The following is a 21053-nucleotide window of genomic DNA, read 5'->3' as shown; positions in this document are numbered from 1 at the left end:
ATAATAGATAAATAGACCTGGATTAAGTGGGTTCCTTACTGTTTATTTTGATGATACTTCATGACCCCAGTCATCTGAAGATTGGGCCTGGTGGTACAGTGTGTGGCTGCCCAGGGCCCAAAAAGATGATTTGGGGGTTTCAGCACTAGCCAACCCCACCCAGCCCCACTCCCTAATCTGCGTTCTCTTTTCAAACATGCCTAAAATTTGAATGCATGCTTGTTTACATTTTTTAATAATGCAACACACAATGCTCTTATTTGTATTCAAGATGCAATTTAAAATTTGTGGTAGAGCAGATGTATTATACAAAACTGGAGGCCTGTCTGCCCCACACTAATTACAGTGCCTATAAATAGTATTCACCCCCTTTGAAGTTTTTAAATTTTATTTTTATACAACATTGAATCACAGTATTGAATTTGGCTTTTGTGACACCAATCAACAGTAAACGATTCTTAAATGTTAAAGTGAAAACAGATTTCTGCAAAGTGGTCAAAATTAATTAGACATAACCAACAAATGATAAATGATTGCATAAGTATTCACCCCCATTTAATGTGATGCCCCTAAATAATCACTGGCCATTTCAGCACATTGGTTTCAGATGTGCCAGAATGAGTTCCATGGAGGTTACCTGTCTGGTGTTCCACTTGAGTGTAGTCTTAATGCACCTGAATGTGGAAGGGCCAGCTTGTGGGGAGTCAGTATGGTGGACTAACCTGCACAATGAAGACAAAAGCAGCACAACAAGCACAAGTCAGGGGATGGGGACAAGAAAATCTCTGTCAGTAAATACCCAACTTAATCAATAATGAAGAAATGGAAAGAGTATGACAGAGCTGGAATCTACTAGAGCATGAAGCGCACCAAGAAACCTCTGAAAGTCTAAAGGACTCACACAAGCACAAGTGACTGACATTGGAGAGACTGGGTAGACAAGAGCTGTGCCCAGGAGCTTTCGCCAATCACCGCTTTATTGGCAGAGTTGCAAAGAGAAAAATAGCACAGGATATTGTGGAGGAAAGTACATAGAAGACTCTGAAGAAGGTTCTGAATAGAACTGTTTTACTGTCAGACTAAATGCCATTTTTGAAAAATGTAAAAAAACACCATCCCCACTGAGAAGCATGATGGTGGTGGCAGCATCAGGCTGTGTGGAAGGCTACTGAGGGTAAAATGAATGTAGCAAAATGTGGGAAAATCATGGAGGAAAACCTGATGGGGTCTGCAAAAAAAACTGTGTTTTGGGAGATTTGTTTTCCAGCAAGATGATGAGCCCAAGTACACAAAAAGCCAAAGCTTCAAAATATCAATGATAATGTCATGGAGTGGCCAAGTCAGAGTGCAGATCCCCAGTCCAGTGGGTCATTTGTGAAAAAGGCTCTTTACTCACTGCACCCATGACACGTAACAGAGCTGAAACAGTTCTGAAATGAAGGAAGGGAGAAAAATGACAGAGACCTAAGCACACGGGTTCAAAGCAATCATTGCTGTCATCTACTAAACATGGACTTGAAGCGGGGAAATACTTACAGTATGTAAGGATTTATGCGGTGTTTTAAATTTGTAATTAATTTAGAGTACTTTGCAGAGATCTGTTTTCACTTCAACATTAAAGAGTCTTTTTCGTTTGATCCAATGTCAAAAAAGCCAAATTAAATCCACTGCGATTAAATCTTGTATAACAATAAAGTGGGAAAACTTCCATGGGGGGTGAATACTTTTCATAGACCCCGTGCATTATCAGTTACAAGCTAAACGTTACTGCACAATGTGGTCTAACTAAACTAGTTTGGAAAAAAATGATGGACACAAACGGAGATCAAAACAAATGAATACAGTGAGGGCAAGGAAGGAAACAGGGAGCCAAAGAGCGAGGATGAGAAATGTAGCACTTAAATGGTCTTTTGAAAGGTTCTTTATTAAAAAACAAAAAAACAGAAGTGAAGAAGACAGACAATGGACACTGGTGGTGATCTTGACAAGATTGCTGGTGAAACACCTAAACGCAGAGCCATCTCAAATGAGAGGTGAAGCAGGCAGCCACTTAGACGGCCTAGCACACAATCTACAATCCTGCTCCTCACACGCATAACAATACACTTTAGACATTTCAATACGTCCTTATGTGTTTCTTTCCTCTTTCCCATAGAGACTGTTCATGTTGGGCACAACTGACCCAAAATTAGACTTGGCTGCTTGTCATAAAACCCCTGATTTTTTATCCCTCAAAATGTAACAAAAATCCTTTGTCAAACATTATCTGCATAATGGTGCGGACATCTAAGTATTTCAAATTGGCAGTCCCATGTGTGACTTGCATAAGCCTGAATGGATCAGTGCTGTCACCTTTTTTTTTTGTTTTTTAACATGATGTGGATTCCCCCTGAGGGTCATTCAGATCCCATTGCCTGTTTCACTCTTTAAGGCTGCACTGGGCTATGTAAACATGAAAACACATGTCAGATGCATTTTTTTGATTTTTAAAATACAATTTTAAACATAGTTTTTAAAAATATATTACTACCTATATGAATGTATTTTATAGTCTTCTTGTTCTTTTGGCTGCTCCCGTTAGGGGTTGCCACAGCGGATCATCTTTTTCCATATCTTCCTGTCCTCATCATCTTGCTCTTGTCATCCTTTCACCTGCATGTCCTCTCTCACCACATCCATAAACCTTCTCTTAGGCCTTCCTCTTTTCCTCTTGCCTGGCAGCTCTATCCTTAGCACCCTTCTTCCAGTATACCCCTCATCTCTCCTCTGCACATGTCCAAACCAACGCAATCTCACCTCTCTGACTTTGTCTCCCAACTGTCCAACCTGAGCTGACCCCTCTAATGTCCTCATTTCTAATCCTGTCCATCCTCGTCACACCCAATGCCAATTTTAGCATCTTTAACTCTGTCACCTCCAGTTCTGTCTCCTGCTTTCTGGTCAGTACCACCGTCTCCAGCCCATATAACATAGCTGGTCTCACTACCGTCCTGTAGACCTTCCCTTTCACTCTTGCTGATACCCATCTGTCACAAATCACTCCTGACACTCTTCTCCACCCATTCCACCCTGCCTGCACTCTCTTCTTCACTTCTCTTCCACAATCCCTGTTACTCTTTACTGTTGATCCCAAGTATTTAAACTCATCCACCTTCACCAGCTCTACTCCCTGCATCCTCACCATTCCACTGACCTCCCTCTCATTCACACACATGTATTCTGTCTTGGTGGTCCTACTGACCTGCATTCCTCTCCTCTCATATCTCCACTTCTCCAGGGTCTCCTCAACCTGCTCCCTATTATTGCTACAGATCACAATGTCATCAGCAAACATCATAGTCCACGAGGACTCCTGTCTAATCTCGTCTGTCAACCTGTCCATCACCATTACAAATAAGAAAGGGCTCAGATGTAATCCCACCTCCGTCACTCCTACCTTAGACCTCACCACTGTCACACTTCCTTCATTCATATCCTGTACAACTCTTACGTACTTCTCTGCCACTCCTGACTTCCTCATACAATACCACAACTCCTCTCTTGTCACCCTGTCGTATGCTTTCTCCAGGTCCACAAAGATGCAATGCAACTCCTTCTGGCCTTCTCTAAACTTCTCCATCAACATCCTCAGAGCAAACTTCACATCTGTGGTGCTCTTTCTTGGCATGAAACCACACTTCTGCTCACTAATCACCACCTCACTTCTTAACTGAGCTTCCACTACTCTTTCCCATAACTTCATGCTGTGAAAAAGTTTAGAAAACTATTACAGTATATTTTGTTTGTAATTTAAATGTTAGTTATAATATACTGTATCATATATTTTAGAGTTTATATTATGTTCAACTGTTTTCCCCTCTAGTGGGCAATTTTTAGAACTTTTTGGGACTTATGTATTTTGTGACTATTAAGTCACAACAACCGTTCAGTGCTAAGTAGATGTGAATGTGGTCCCCTAGATGACAAGTGAATCAGAAGGCCTTTTTCATAACATCTGGTTTTAGACAGTTTCCAATTATGATAAGGCCAAAGCTCCTGCGTGTGGAAGTAAAATCCCCTCAGTATCTCTGTTTTTCATTTTTTGTTTTTTTGTGGAGGCAGTTTGGTAGCGTGACTGTTGTAGCTGCTGCCTGTTGCTGTTATCAGGTTGCAATGCCTTGCGTGTGGCACTGGAATGTTCTCCCTGTGTTCTTGTACATTTTCTCTCAGTCCAGGGTCTTTTGGACTCTAAATCGTCCCAGTGTGTGTGTGTGTGTGTGTGTGTATGTGTGTATGTGTGTATCTGTGGCTCATGATGGCCTCTTCACATTCCATTCTGCTGCTTAACTTTTTTTTTTTAACTGAAGTGGCCTATTGCCAATTTTTTCCTTGATTTTTAAACACAAACTGATGTACCGGAAAGTTGGACAGAATGAACTTCATATACCATGGCAAAATGCCCTTCGGTTATTACACAAATAAAAAAATAGAATAAAGATATAGAATGTTGGTTGTACTACAACACTGTAATGAATAATAGGTAGCGGTTTGGAAGAGCTGTCATTGGAGGAGTACAGGTACACTGGGAAGTCGTGATTATGACACTGGCCAACGGATGGGCACAATGGCAATGATTTTGTATGAATGGAGTCTGGCTGCAAGCAGTGAATAGAACAGTGTGAAATAAGTTGTGGTAATCTGGAGGTGCTGTTTGACATCCTGTGTTGGCTGAAGGCTGAAATTTTAACTCTTGTCCTACGTTACATTCAGAAAGTTCAGACCCCTTCACTTTTTACACATTTTGTATTTTATGTTTCAACCTTCAGCTAAAATCATTTAAATTCATTTTTTCCCTCATCAAGTAACACGCAACACCCCAGAATGACAAAATGAAAACAGGATTTTTTGCAAATTTATTAAAAATTAAAAACTGAAATAACCCATTGACACATGTATTCAGACCCTTCACTCTGTACTTAGTTCTGGCGGCCATTCCAGCCTGGAGTCTTCTTGCGTATGACATGACAAACACACACCTTTATTTCGAGATTTTCTACTGTTTGTCTATGCAAGTGGTGGCACGGTGGCGCAGTGGGTAGCACTGCTGCCTCGCAGTCAGGAGACCCAGGTTCGCTTCCTGGGTCCTCCCAGCGTGGAGTTTGCATGATCTCCCTGTGTCTGTGTGGGTTTCCTCCCACAGTCCAAAGACATGCAGGTTAGGTGGAATGGTGATCCTAAATTGTCCCTGGTGTGTGCTTGGTGTGTGTGTGTCCTGCATTGGGCTGGTGCCCTGCCTGGGTTTTGTTTCCTGCCTTGCGCCCTGTGTTGGCTGGGATTGGCTCCAGCAGACCCCCGTGACCCTGTAGTTAGGATATAGCGGGTTGGATAATGGATGGATGTCTCTACAAGCTCAGTCAGGCTGGATGAAGACCATCGGTGGACGGCTGTTTTCAGGTCTCTCCTGGGATGTTCGATTGACTTTACGTTTCAGCCCTGGCTGGGCCACTCATTCACATTCTCAGAGTTGACCCTAAGCCACTTTTGAAATGTGTATTAATAAAATGTATTACTACTAATGTTTGTTTATAATACCATATTATTTGGAATGACAAATGCAATGCATATGTCTGTGATATATTCTATTTGGTATGGAATTCATAAAAAGAGTGTTAATGTTGCACCATCTATTGATGTTAGAGACATAGCAACAGGAAGGACACAGACACACAGAAATTTGTCCTTTTATTAAGAAGAATTAGCTGTGCTACCCATCTACAACAGGTTGAAATTTATATAATCAATTTAGACCTCAACATCAACATTTGCAGTGCCCTGTCTATTGACATTATGATCTACTGAGATCATGTAACCACCACGCAAGGAGGACCTAGGACACGAACTCTGGTCTCCTTATTATGAGGCAGCAACGCTACCACTGTGCCTCAGTGCCACTCACAAACATTTGTAGTAATGCATTTTGTTACTACAAATGTTTGTGGTGTGCCATCTGTTGGAATGACAAACGCATTGCATTATATTACTACATTCACTACAAAATACAGTCCAATAGAGGGTTCACTACAAATGTTAACACTGAGGTCCACATTGATTTCTAAGATTCTAACCCACCTTAAATAGGTAGCGCAGCTATTGCATTATAAAAAGATACACAATCTGCCAACTAATGCCACCCATCTAGTACTTTAAATCAAATTCAGATACTTTTCTTTACGCGTACAACAACAACAGCAACAACATTTATTTCTATAGCACATTTTCATACAAATAATGGAGCTCAAAGTGCCTTACATGATGAAGAAAGAGAAAAAAGACAAAATAAATAAGAATTAAAATTAGGGACTACTAATTAACATAGAATAAAAGTAAGGTCTGATGGCCAGGGAGGACAGAAAAAACAAACAAAAAAAAAAACTCCAGATGGTTGGAGAAAAAAAAATCTGCAGGGGTTCTGAGGCCACGAGACCACCCAGACCCCTTTAGGCATTCTACCTAACATAAATGACCTAAATCAGTCCTCATTATATTCAGGGTTCACATGGAAGAATTTAATGATGATGGTCATGGGGACTTCTGGCATTTAATCCATCAATGTAGGGACAATCACGGTGCTTTGATCAGGTGGTGGTGGTGCAGATCACCACCTACATCTATATCAGAAGAGAAAGTAGGGATTAGTACGGATTTTAGAGCCACCATGAATAATAATGATAATTAATTGAATAAACAACAACAACAAGGTATTTCTTGTATAGCCCAAAGTCACACAACAAATGCCCCAATGGGCTTTAACAGGCTCTGTTTTTTGACAGCCCCCCAGAGACTCTCTAAGAAAATTAGAAAAAAAAATTGATAAAATTTTGGGGAGGACAATTTAAAGAGAGACCCTTTTCCAGGTAGTCTGGGTGTGTGATGGGTGTCAAAAAATACACAGTTACACATTATCTGTGCAGTGCCAAATGAACTATTTCATTACATATGTATTAAGATAATGGCATGTCCTGAGCCAGTTTTGCCCCAAACCAGCACTACCACCATAGGCTCTGACAAACCGGCATGTAATGTGACATCAGCTTTATTTATTTGCCACTGTGATCTATTATTCATTTCTTAAACAGATCTTCTCCGTTCAGTTGTTTGGTTCCTTTATTATTCCAGACTAAGGGTCATGAAGACAGCGTCCCCTATCCCCCCCACATGATGCTCTGTTCAAAGCCATTTGCATACAGTGAAAGCCAAGTTAAACTTGTACAGAAGAAAATTAACACAGTAAATCAAAAAGAAAACAAGTCACAATGTAACAAGAGGATACACTGAAATGATTGGGGGGTTGGGGGGGGGGGGACGACGACACACATTCTATTCCCTTGTTTTGCTGTTTGGTTTCTAAAGCTTCAGGTGGACTGTTTTATTCACTTTCCTTTACCTCCTATGGATACAAAGCCTGTGATTTCTCCTTTCACTACTAACTAACAGGACATATTGCCTACAGAAGTCCATACCTTCAAATTCATGGGGTGGAGAAAGTAGCTTTTTTAAGGCTGTGTTTTTAAAAGCCCCCTAATTTAAACATGTGAAGAGACAGTAAAAATTAAAAGGAGAGCCAGAGTCAAATGGGCTCATTTCCTGCTTTCAGTGATTATTGCTGTCACTTTGTCTAGACATTTAAAAAAGCAGGTGATCATATCTGCCTATAAAAGTGCTCGTTTGGCCAGCCGGGTAAATCTTGTCCGTAATTGTAAACTCCTGCGTCCAGCTGCTGCAATTCCAAAGCCATTACTCTGGACCTAAGATCACGTATGTCTTTTACTTTTGTGGCCTGCTTCTCCCATTAGATTGCTATGTGTAGCGTGTATCACACAAGAAATGTCTGTGACAGCTGAGCGCTGTGGGGTCATCTTATGGTTCTAAATTTTAGTTGTAACCGAATCAAAACGATTTATTTTGCTTCTCATATGTGCCTTTGTAGATCCAAAGCATTCAGCCAAGTGTTTTCAGAAGAGTCTGTAAAAGATCAAAGTTTACTTCTTTTGTATTTTAATTAAATTCCACTGCTGTACAAGAATAAAGAAGCTGATAATTGGACACTGGCAACATGTTTGGCTAATATCACTAGGGACCTCATTTTTAAAACTTTACATGGATCTGAAGGTAAATTTATGCACACACCAAATAAACAGAAAAATGTGTACTCCAAAACAAAATCAGCAGTTTACCCTTTATAAATTGCTGTCACTTTATGTACAGTATGTGTATATGTGAAGGTACCTCCAACATTGTCCTGAAACATCTTTATATGGAGTATGCTAATCAGCCTCATATGTATGCAATCACAATGCTTCAGAACATCATTGGCTCCTGAAACATCGAGACACAACCACCTGCATTCCAGAGTATCTGGCAGTGCTACGCAACTGAGAGCACAAGATCATGAGCAGAATTATAGCACCTCTCCTCTGTGTTCTGAGGGTTGAAGAAAGGCACAAGGCACCATCGTCTGAGCGGGCAGCTGCCATCACCTGCCACATATAATGAATGACATGATCAATGTTACAATGAATATTTATAAGCCATTAGAAAAACTGAGGGTTCTGCTACTGACCTTAAAAACAAGCCAGCCGACATGTACATCACCATCACGTCAGACAATAAATAAATCATGGGTCGATTCAGGCCACCGAGCCACGACGTTTGTCAGTCACATCTTGGCATCACCTTTCACTTGTATGTTAATGGAATGTCACTGCTAATGGTTAAAAACAGCTTCATTTTCTGTAGGTGTCCTTATTGCAATATAAGTGCACTAAAGTGCTCTGATTATGTTAGAACTAGACACTGATGCAGATTTCATTTTTATGTTTGTTATGTTTTATGTATGTGCACCCACACCATACAAAAACTGCATGTAGCGCTGATCAGTTAATGGCTTCCAGCACAGTAGACATGACGGAGTGAAGGTTGACTGAGATATTCTTGACCTGTTAGGCAATTCTCTGAGAAGTGACAGCCGATATAAACTGACAGCAAACCAAAAAAGTTCTTCAGTACAAATACGGAGCATTGGCCCTCTTAAAAAGGAACTAAAGTACAGTCTGCACATCATATTTATCACTTCTGAGGTTAAATATGTTTGTCACGCACATTCTAATAACAACTCACTGATATGATTTGTCATTTAGCTGGTTTGGCTACATTTGCTTGCTTGATCAAGGTGGTCGTTATCTCCTTTTCTTTGATACCAGAGTTGCTGTAAATATACGTAAATTTTCTTTTATAGATCCCAACGTTTGCTTTTGAAGGTCTGTAAACACATTTCAAGCCTCTTTTTGTGTGTTTGCAAGCTATATAAGTTAGGACCTTGGACTGACCTGGCAATCTTGAGGTTAACAGGTCTGTGTCTTCACCACTAGGTGGCGACACTGCTTTCTTTTTCTAAACCTTATTTTTTAGGTTTATAGAGTCCTTATCGTCACATCTACAGAGCAGCATGGTAATCAGTGTGCAACACGTCACCACTCTCCAGTGCCATGATTAGTGAGTAGACCTGTTTGACCTCAGAACTTCTGTCTTCTTTACCTTATCTTGAAACGACAGTTGCCCTGACTAGACAAAAATAAAGCACATGATATAATTTACATTGAGAAGCCTTGGACTCTGTACAACACCGAAGATTACTTCTGAAACTAGAAGCTGTAGGCAAAACTGGATCTCAGATTGGTTAACCGGCAGAAGACAAAGAATAAAGATAAGAGGAGAATGGAGTGAGGTTATCAGTGGAGTCCCTCGGGGGTCTGTCTTTGGACCCTCGTTAGTTTTTCTGATTTATATCAATGGCATAGATTATGGTGTAGTTAGTAAATTTGTGAAATTTGCAGAGGAAGCTAAAAATGGATGGATGACAGATACCTAGGAGGCCACAAAAAGAATTCAAAAAGACTTAAACAAGTTTAAAAACTGGACACACACTGGGTGAAGCAGTGGCAGTAGCTGCTGCTCCTCTTTGTGATAGATAGATAAATAAATGCATACATACATACAAATATACATACATAATACATTGAATAAAAAAATAGCATGGCGAGTGTGAAAAAATTATGTCATCTATGTGACCAACAGTGCGCCTAGTGAAGGGGAAATAAACAGCAAATCCAATTTCTTTATCAAAAAAAGCTAAGCACCTTCATGCCATAATGGAATGCTGCTTTGCCCTCCCCCCCAAAAAAACATCCAAGCCCATACGACCGCCAGCCCGCCAACCATTGGACAGAAATTTTTTTTACAAGGTGGCTCGTTTTGGTGGGGGAGGTGAAACCCCTAAAATCTATGCACTTATGGTTCCTTTCCAGAGTATTTATATATGTATATAAACTAAACTAAAAGAAATACAGCAATTATGAAGTGCTGGAGGGTGAGGGGGTGATTTGCAGGGTTCAATGAATTTATTTAAGTTTGTCATGTGGAGTTGGAATTTAATGTAGAAAAATGTGAATTGCTACATGTGGGCAAAAGGAACGTCAATTATGTGCTTCTTTTGATTCGCCCGTTAATAACAAAACACTTGAACTCATTCATTTGGAGGGGTATCCACATACTTTTGACCATATAGTGTATTAATGATTAGAAAAAGCCACGTATTCATTTTCAAACCTGCTTATGATTGGAAAAATACAAAAGTTACTCCCTTATTAAACAACAAAAAAGAAGGACAGCTCCAAAACATATATGCAGTGGCACCCGCTTCAGGAGCCCATGTAAATGTTATAATATGACCCACAGTATGTCTGTATATGTAAAACTGGCATTGCCACCCCTCAAAGAAGGTTTGAAATCTTAAGTAATCAATGTAGACCTCAGCATTAATTTTTGTAGTGCACCATGCAATGCATATGTGTATTGTATTGTATTGACCCCCTTCTTTTTGACACCCACTGCACACCCAACCTACCTGGTAAGGGGTCTCTTTTTGAACTGCCTTTCCCAAGGTTTCTTCCATTTTTTCCCTACAAGGGTTTTTTTTGGGAGTTCTTCCTTGTCTACTTAGAGAGTCAAGGCTGGGAGGCTGTCAAAAGGCAGGACCTGTTAAAGCTCATTGCAGCACTTCTTGTGTGATTTGGGGCTATACAAAAATAAATTGTATATGTCTCTGTTATGTGCCATTTCGCATAGGATTTGTAGAAGCAATGATAATGTTTGTGACGCTCCATCTTTTGGAATAACAGAGATATAGCAACCAGATGGACACAGAGACAGATGCACAGTCACAAATTCTTTTATTAGGTGGATGCTAAAGCATCTGGCATCTGTCCATGGCTGGGCATAGTGTCACCCCGTGTCCATATGAGGGATGGGAATGGCCGATAAACAAAGGCAACAAGACTCCCAAAGAAAGGGGGACATAAGGGCTAGCATATCCTGTGTACAGAGGCTCCTACACGCACAACGTAATTTAAACAGACGGACTTACCATTGTACCACTGAGACCGTTTTGCTGTGCTAGTATTATATAAATTGACAGTACAAGCTTAGAAATGCCTTCTTATGCAAACAACATGTCCTGTTGCTTAAACAGTACAAGACGTGTACTAGTAAAGCTGTGTACTGATTCAACATTATAAATTATGGAGTGAAATCCATGTTCCAGGCATCTACTGGCCTTCTGTTTCTCAGCTTAAATGCCTCAAGGCATCTTACAGCTCTGGGCTCAGCTACACTACATCGACATTCACTGCTTTTACAATCAAGATGGCCTGATTTTTATCAGATGAGCCAGCACATCCATAAGGTATTTAGCGTCTAAGTGCATAAGCAGACTATGGGAACCGTGTTGCCGGGATTTGGGATCATGACCTGCCTCTTTTAAGTGTGTGCTGTTCAGTGAGTTGCTAATGCACATTCTTCTGTCTTATTAATAGACTTCTGCAGAGTGACAAATGTTATCATTTGGGAAAGCCCAACACTGCCCCAAGTGGTCAAATGTTGAAAAGGATAGTTTTGACACATTTGAGCAGTTCAGCACATTACATTTCTTTTCCATTTATTTGTTCAGTCATTTTTATCCAAAGTAACTTACAAAAGAGGTCAACATAATCTTGCAAAACTTCATCTTGGGGATTATTTGAGAACAAGTGTGTCGGAACACGGTGACAAAATTGATCACCGCAAGTAAAGAGCTCAGAACAAAAGACAGGCGAGTTACAATTCTTAGCTTACAAAAACCTAACATTAGTTAGACAGAAATTTACCAAACAAGGAAATTTTCAAGCGATTCATAAACACATTGAGGTGCTTAGAATTTCGAATTAAGGTTGGGCAGCTCGTTCCACCATTCAGGAGCTACATATGAAAAGAGTTAAGTAAAATGGGTTGACAGAAGCCACTTTTAAGTAAAATGCATTTAAAGAGGGCAGGATGAAAAAGACTGATGAGGCAAAAACTAAAGAACTACAAGCAGTATGTCTGGTGAAGACCAGACACTGCTCACCGGCTCTCTAATACCATCTCTACTGTGAAGCATGGTGGAGGTGATGTAGGGACGGGTAGACTGGTCAGAACTGAGAGAAGGATGAAAGCGGCCCAAATCTTCTCCATTGTGTGCACACCACCTCAGACTGGGACAACAGTTCACTTTTCAGCAGAGCAATAACCTGAAGCATATAACCAAGACAATGGTGGGGTGGCTTTAGAACAAGTCTCTGAGTGTCCATGGGTCATTTAACTATAACCCAGCCTTAAAGCCCATAGAACATTTGTGGAGATATCTGAAGATGACATTTTACAAATACTTCCATTCCAGTCTAACAGAGCTTATGTGGATCTGTCAGGAAGAATGGGATAAACTGTCCAAATCCAGATGTGCAAAGCTTGTAGAGACATAGCCAGGATGTTTCAGTAACGTCTGCTCCATGACAGGACTGACCCTGAAGACTATGAAGGCTGTTCTGGAAAAGAGGATGGTGGCAAAATTGGATGTCATCATGAACGATTCTGCCCACCCTCTCCTGGAGGCGCTCTCTCAAGCACTTTTAGACACAGGCTCATTCCTCCGTTGTGTAATACAAAGAGCCTCGGGGGGTCTTTTCAAATGGCTGCAAATAGACAATTCAGTGCTTCCACCTGACTTCCCTTCCTTTACTTTAGCCAGAAGTCATAGGTTTAGTACAAACTTCAGTTTACTACAGTTATTTGGTACCATAATGTTTATTGTATTATGCTTTTTTGATTCCATTGTCTTGTATTGTGCTTTGAGTTGATATCTGTGCATTTTATGTTTTATTTTTTGCTGTAGTATGCATTTAAATTTCCCTTTGGGTATTAATAAAGTATACTGTATCTAATCTAATTTAATCCACTTTGATAAAAAGATACTGTAAGTGCCTGTGTGCCTTTGTATATGTGTGTTTGTCTGGTTGCTATGTCTCTGTCATTCCGACAGATGGTGCATCACTAACGTTAACATTGCATTTACAAATCCCATACCAAATGGCATATAATAGAGACATCTGCAGTTCATTTGTCATTCCAACAGATGGGCCATCACAGACATTTGTAGTAATGCTTTTTATTATTTCAAATGTTTGTAAAGCACCATCTGTTGGAATGACAAATGCATTCTGTTACTGCAAATGTTTATTCTGTGCTATCTTTTGGAACGACAGAGACATAGCAACCAGACAGATGCACATTTACACAAACACACAGACACTTATCCTTTTTCAGGTGGATACAATGCATTGCATTAGTATTGCAACAGATGGCACATCACAAACATTAATACTGCTTTTACGAAGCTCTTACAAAATGGCATATAGCAGTGACATATGCATTGCATTTTTAATTCCTACAGATGGTGCAATAGACATTTGCAATAATGCATTTTATAACTTTAGATGTTTGTGATGACAAATGCAATGTATTTTAATACTAAGTGCATTGTAAATTACATTCCAATTGATGGTGCACTGCAAGCATACATGCTGATGTCTGCATTGATCACTTGGATTTCAACCCATCTTAGACTAGTAGCACGCTTGTCTAAAATAAGATGGCAAACTGTCCTGGATTCTTTCCTGCCCTGTGCCCTACAGCCCTACAAGTTTCAAAAGTGAATTTTGTCTTGTTAGACAGAGAGCACATAATAGTTTGGGGTACCACCGTGATAACCCCATTTAAAGACACAACAATAGTAAAAGAGAAATGAAAGTTAACAGCCTCAGCCGTGGCTCAAATTTTTAGCTGATCGCTATTGAGCAGGAGCTCCATCCCTTTGGGTGCTGGTCCCAAAGTGAACAGCGACTTTTCCAGGTTACCGGAATGAAACATGGATCCTTACAGAATGAGTGGAGCTTTTGGGTCTGGTGGGGAAGTGAGGTCAGGTGTCTTCTTGGGCTTGCCCATCAGGACTACAAAGGAGAGTAAAGAAGCAGTTAGAAACAGCACCCTCTCTCATCCCGAGATGGAATTACTTACCTTGCCACAGTGTTGACAGTGTCCCGTAAATGGGCACACATGCGTGACAGTGGATAAAAATGCTCATGCAGTGGAATCCCCTTCAGGTGAATGAATAAATCTGAGTAAAGCCCATGACACATTAGATGACTGCTCCAGCAATTTTCAGCTGTAGCCTTCGTTTACATAATCTTAGTCTGTCAGAGATACTCGTGAAGACTAGGGATGCACCGATACCGAAACGGGTATCTGGTATCGACCTCGATACCACATTTTCTAAAGTACTCGTACTCGTTAAAAGTCCCCCGATACCGGGGACCGATACCATGGTCTGAGAAATGTCTATGTTTGAGCGGCGTGTAAGGGGTTAATCACAGGCGCCGAGTGCCCGCCCCGGCTGCAGCTCAGAGCGGGGAGAAGGCGAGGCGAGACATGTCAGCCGTGTGGAACTATTTCAAAGTGAATGAAGACGACAAAACAAAGGCGGACTGCAAATTGTGCTCAGCGAAATTGTCCAGAGGAGGTTCAAAAGGTAGCGCATTTAACACAAGTAATTTAATCAAGCACCTAAAATCCCAACACGACAACGAGTACAAAGAGTTTACCCACGCTTCTAAACCAACACAACCCACGCTGCAGCAAACTCTTGCAAGACGAGAGAAAATGTCCAGAGACAATCCACGTGCTGTGAAAATAACACAGGCAATTATCAAGTACATTGCATTGAGTGACCAGCCACTCTTGGAGGTAGAAAATGTGGGATTCCTGCGTCTCCTCCATGTTCTGGAGCCCAGATATGATGTCCCAAGCCGCCGCTACATGACTGACACGGAGCTGCCTAAACTACACGACTCCGTGAAAAAACATATCCACAGCCTACTGCAAGCCTCCTCTGCGTTTAGTTTCAGCACGGATATTTGGACAAGCAGTGTTAGCCCCGTGTCGCTAATTAGCCTAACCTCCCAGTGGATAGACGAGAGTTTCTTGTTTTTTTTGTTAAATTATATGACTAAAGCTGTTACCTGTAAATTTAAATCATGTTTTTATTAAGTACTCGGTATCGGCAAGTACTCGGTATCGGCGAGTACTGAAATGCAAGTACTCGTACTCGTACTCGTTTTCCAAAAAAGTGGTATCGGTGCATCCCTAGTGAAGACAATTGCCTAATGTGACTTACTGACCTGAGACCAACTATTCTGCTATTGGCTACAATAAAATCAAACCGGTTTGATTTCCTCGTTTGTCAGAGAGGTGGGTTGTGTGTGCAGGAGAGCCCACAACTAATGAATGCTCATCCAAGAGCGTAATGCATAGAATGTAGTGACAAGGAATGAGGAATGTGCATGTTGTTAACCTCTCAAGCAGAAGTCTTTCTGATGTATCATGTTTTACGTAATAAAGCAGAATGGAAGAAAGAAAGAAAAGGCCAAGATTGCAGCTCAACTTACCATACTTGTTAACTCTTCGAAGGTAGCGCACTATTGGCTGTCAGAAATAGGAGTGGGCACACCTGTGCTTGAAATCTGTAACTCGGTTGCTAAAGTAGACATGCTCAGCGATTGTGTGTCATGTAATTTGACATAAGAGCAGTGAATGCGGTCGATAAGTCTGACATCCCTGTGACAAAAAGTGGCGTAATGTGACATCACCTTTTAGGATTTGGTATAACCTAGAAACCGTTGGTTTACCAGTTGTCTGTGACCCCAGATGTAGTCAAGTTTTACACTTTAAAAGAAGCTTCCTTCCCTAGGCCAGGTGAGCTTGGAGTCAGGAGTCAAGTGAAGACAAGGGTTCACATGGTAAAGAAGTGGAAAAAGAGGAGAGAAACCCACCAGTATCATCGACAAGGCAGGAGAGAGGAGGAGAAAGTCAGGTCAGGGGCAGAATTTTATGTGCTTAACACTGCCACCCATTTCATCTTTAGCTGACTGGCTTCTCAAGTGGTGAGGCACCCTAAGCTTTCAGTAATAACTTACTGATTTTGAAGCTTATGTTAACTGTGTGGAGATGGTGAGATTTTTCCAGGTTGGGGTGTTAATTACCTTCGCCTATACATTTTTTGTTTTCCTAAAATTTTATTCCGGACCCTCATATTTGCCATAATAAAGTCCAGCTTCCAGAAAACTCCAGACGTGTAATCGTCTTTTTTTATTTTATTCTCCTATTTCTGTGTGCCCCTTAACCCCCCAGCTGCATCTGATTACCACTGGCGTACCTCCTCACGACCACCAGAAGCCTCCTCACCACCTGCTGTGCGGTAACTGCTCTCATTTGTCTGTGGAAGTAATTAAAGAACAAGGCAAGTCGATCAGGTTGGCTAGAGGCACCCCAGTGAGATGGGGCATGAAGGGCAGCCTAAACCAAGGGTTATTACAGAGGATGAACATGCATTTGCAGGAGCTGCTTGTTATCACATTCTGTATTCTTCCGTTTGTGGAATATGGCCCAGACACAGACAGGCAGACATGTTTAAATCACCCACAACATGGTTATTTACATGCTCCACTATTTACAAAGTGCACACAACCCCAAAACTCCCCCAAAGTCCAGGCCTCACAATGCCTCTCTTCTGGTCCGCCTCCACTCCTCTCCTCCAAGCTCCGTCCTCTTCCTCCCGACTCCAGCCATCGAAAGGAGGGCAGCGGCCCCTTTTATACACACCCGGATGTGCTCCAGGCGCGTCCCGATTAGCTCCCACCGGCACTCCCCAGTATGGCAGAAGTACCGGCTGCGCACCCGGAAGCACTCTGGGTGTCCCTGGTCTTCTTCCCCCCAGCACTTCCAGGTGTGGCAGAAGTGCTGAGGGCCAGGGCTCCAAAGGCATTGGGGTGCCCCCTGGCAGTGACCACGGGCCCCTATAGGGTTGAGCTTCCAAGCTCAGTTCCCGTGGCCCCCAAGCCACCAGGGCGTTCGCTCCCATGTGGTCTAGGGAAGACGTAAGCCCTCCTCCGGGGTGTCCCGGCTGGGTACCACCCCCAGCCACCTGTGACACGTTGTAATCTGCATCCTATCTAAGTCTGGAGTACATGATGGTCTATAGGAATTTAGTCAGATCTGACTATTTAATTATTTTATATAATTTAACTATTTAATACTTATTAGGACAACGTTGGTGGAGGAGGTTGTGTTTGGGCAGGTGAAACATCAGCAATCACCAACATCGGAGATGGTTAATCATCTGTCAACCTGCAGGAATTAAGCACGGTGCTTTTTCAAACAAATAGCTACTCATTCTCAAATGCAAGTGGAGGTGTTTAAAATATCTCAGAGTCTTATTCATGAGTGAGGCATGAAGGGACTGGGAGATCAGCAGGTGGAATGGAGCAGTGTTTGCAGTAATGCAGATGTTCCTGTCAGTCATACTGGTCAATCTATGTTCCAACCCTCACCTGTGGTCACAAGCTTGACATTGAATGAGATTGCAGATACAAGCGACAGAAATGATTTTAAGTTGCTGGGTGTCTGAGCATGCTAGAGAGATTATATGTCTTGACTGGCCTGGGAAGCTTTGGTATCCCCCACAGAGGAGGTGGAGAAGGTGACGGGGAAAAGGGACATCTGGGCATCATTGCTTAGACTGCTGCCCCCACGAGCCGATCTAGCTTTTCTGGGAGTAACCAGACAGGAGCCTCTCTTTAGTAAAAAGACACATTGAAGCCCACTTGGAGTTTGCAGGCAACTAAGTTGTCAGACTGTGAGAAACAAGATTCACTGGTCTGATGAAACCTGGATTAGCTTCATATCTGGAGGAACCAGACCTCGGTCATCACCTGTGTAATAACTTTCCAAAGTTATTGGAATGCATTATGGCGTGGGATTGATTTTCAGTGGCAGGATCTGGGAAGTTAGATGGGGTTGAGGGAATGCTCAACAGAGAAAAGTATAGCGAGATCTTTAATAAAAACCCGCTCCAGGGCGGTCTGGACCTTAGGCTGGGATGAAGATTACAGCAGAAGAAATCAAAAATAACACAGGACTCACTGAGAGACAACTCTGTGAATGTTCTTGAGTAACCCAGCCAGAGCCTGGACTGAAAATAGCTGTCCACCGACGGTCTCCATCCAGCCTAACAGAGCTCGAGAGGATCTGTTTTGAAACCATTTCTGATTGTTTATTGAAGTAGGCTTTGGGTCATTGTCATGCTGAAAGTCCCATGGTGGAGACCAAGCTTTATGATACAGGGTCCTACATTGCATTCCAAAATTTCTTGTTAATCTTTGGATTTCATTATACAATTCCCAGTTCCAAGGAACCCAGAAACATTAGTGATCCACCTGTGCTTTATTTGATACGTGTGTATGTGTGTACTGTATATACACACACATTGAGATGGACTGGCAGGGCCAGGGATTGTTCCTGACTTGTGCTAGATGCTTGCTGGATTAGGCTCCAGTCCCCCGCAACCCTGCTAAAGATTAAGTGGCTTTAGAAAATGGTATGGTGTGAGATACAGTATATAGTAAGGGGTGGCCAAGTAAGCAGATAACCCGAGGAGTCAAAAAATGACTGGTAACCTGGTATAATATATATACCTGTATATATAAATATATATATATATATATATATATATATATATACATATATATGAAACTACTCAAAAAATGAAGGGAACACTTAATTATCACAGTCTAACACCAATTCAATGAAGCTTCATGGATATCAGTTTGTCCAGTTTGAAAGTGATTGTATGTATATGATTGAAAAGGTGTTATTATCAGGAAACTACCAATATTATTAACAAGTAAAGTAATGGAACATGAACATTAAGAACCTTAAATGTTTTTTCATCCCCAATTCACCATGGCGTGGTCCACCAATGCACCATCCAAATCGATACGATTAAAAGAAGAAAAAAAAAATACAAACATAGCAAAAACTGATTTGCAGCAATTCTGTATTTGAACACAGCAGGGGTTGCCTAGTCCAGCACATCGTTACTCCTATTCTCAGGCTACACACTGGTGCCATTTTCGCACAGTAGTTTAAATGCTACAGCCTGTGAAACGTGATATATACATAAATATGGCCACCCTGTATATAAATATATAAATAAATAAGTATTTAATAGTATAGTAATATATAATTAAGTACTTTAGTAATTTAATTTATATGTATCTGAGCTGTGGATTAAGACTGTTTTTAGCTTTTTCACAAACAGACAAATAATGCAACTTTATTTTCTCTCTCTCTTTTTTGTCTCCTCAGGGTCTCCAGTAAGTGTAGCGGTTTTGTGAAGATTTCCTTTCTTCCTTTTTTTTTTATTCTGGCTTGCTTGCCTGCTCTCCCTCTTACTTTCTCTCTATCATTCTCTCTGTACTTTATCCTGGGATGCATTTGTGGTTTCATCAAAGCGCGTGGTGCTGCTTGGTAAGAAAATTGGTACCAGATGATCCAACTTTTTTGCTCAGTAGAATGTAGACAAATACAGCCTTTTCCAGCTTTCCTGCTTCACACAATGCCCTGAAGGAGTTTCTTTCTCTGTGCAATATAAGAAAGGGGTCAATTAACCCTCCCCTCCCAAAATAAAAAAAAACATGCTTAGTGAAGCTTTTTTGATTCTGTTGTGTGTCTAAGAGGTTCAGATGCCACATTGGCATTGTCAATAGCCATGTTGTCTGTTATAAAGGAATGTAACAACTTATTCAGGCAACTGTGGATCAAAGTGAGTCACTCCGGCTGATGGCGGGTGCAAGGGGAGGATCTACAACAGCCAATCATCGGGTCCATTAATGGGCAACCTTGCCAGTATATGCAGTAAATTCTAATTATGAGCAGGCTAATAGAACACTTTCCCTTAACTAATACAGTTTATTAGACGGAGGAAAGGCTGCATCAGCAGTTATGTGCAAAATTCTGAAAAAGCTGGGTATATATAAAGACTCATTAACCTTAATAAACTTTCTGGAATCATTTATATATTAAGTCACCTCTGCTTGTCTGTTTATTTTTCAGTTTCACCTGCTGAAACCCTTGTGAACATGACACAGAGCTCAAAGAAGTCTATCTATCTATCTATCTATCTATCTATCTATCTATCTATCTATCTATCTATCTATCTATCTATCTATCTATCTATCTATCTATCTATCTATCTATCTATCTATCTATCTATCTATCTATCTATCTATCTATAAAACAATTTGAATTAAATGGCAAACAAATATAAATTCAAACAATATGGAAAACTACAAGCAAACTAAAATTCAAACAAACTGGGAGGCAGCATTGCCTCGTGGGTAGGGTTGCCATTTCAGTCCCCAGCATTGACTCACTTTGTAAATCTGAGGAAATCTCTTAATGTGGCAAGTGTACAATTTTAATCAAAAGATGAAATCCTTTTTGAAACAATTTGTGATTTGTGGGTTACTTTGGACCCCCCACCCATAATGTTATTGTACTTTATGTCTACATGATTACTACTGAGTGACTTGTTGGATCTTTTCTCCGTCTCATTAATTCAGAGTGTCCTTCATGTTCTTGATGTGGCCCTGTATGATGTTGTCATGCTGAATGTATCTTGTTAAATGTCATGGACTACTTACACATGTGCCATTGAGTGTTTGCATGTTTTAACCCTTCAGTTGCTTTGTACTTTTTTGTAATCCTCACAG

At 41.1% G+C, this 21053-nt stretch overlaps 1 protein-coding gene across 1 annotated transcript in view; it reads left to right on the top strand.

The window, feature by feature from the left end:
• The window catches only part of LOC127529688 (collagen alpha-1(XXV) chain-like), a 411846-nt gene extending 391512 nt beyond the window's left edge, over positions 1-20334 (top strand). Inside the window, exons 4-5 of the mRNA XM_051934239.1 lie at positions 19648-20052; positions 20089-20334. Of these exons, the coding sequence (XP_051790199.1) occupies positions 19648-19676 (29 nt within the window). The 3' untranslated portion in view covers positions 19677-20052; positions 20089-20334. The remainder of the gene's footprint in view (positions 1-19647; positions 20053-20088) is intronic.
• The last annotated feature ends 719 nt before the right edge of the window (positions 20335-21053 follow it).

The sequence above is a fragment of the Erpetoichthys calabaricus genome, chromosome 11, assembly GCF_900747795.2.
Source record: "Erpetoichthys calabaricus chromosome 11, fErpCal1.3, whole genome shotgun sequence".
NCBI classification, from domain to species: domain Eukaryota; kingdom Metazoa; phylum Chordata; class Cladistia; order Polypteriformes; family Polypteridae; genus Erpetoichthys; species Erpetoichthys calabaricus.
This window is presented reverse-complemented; position numbering and strand designations above follow the sequence as displayed.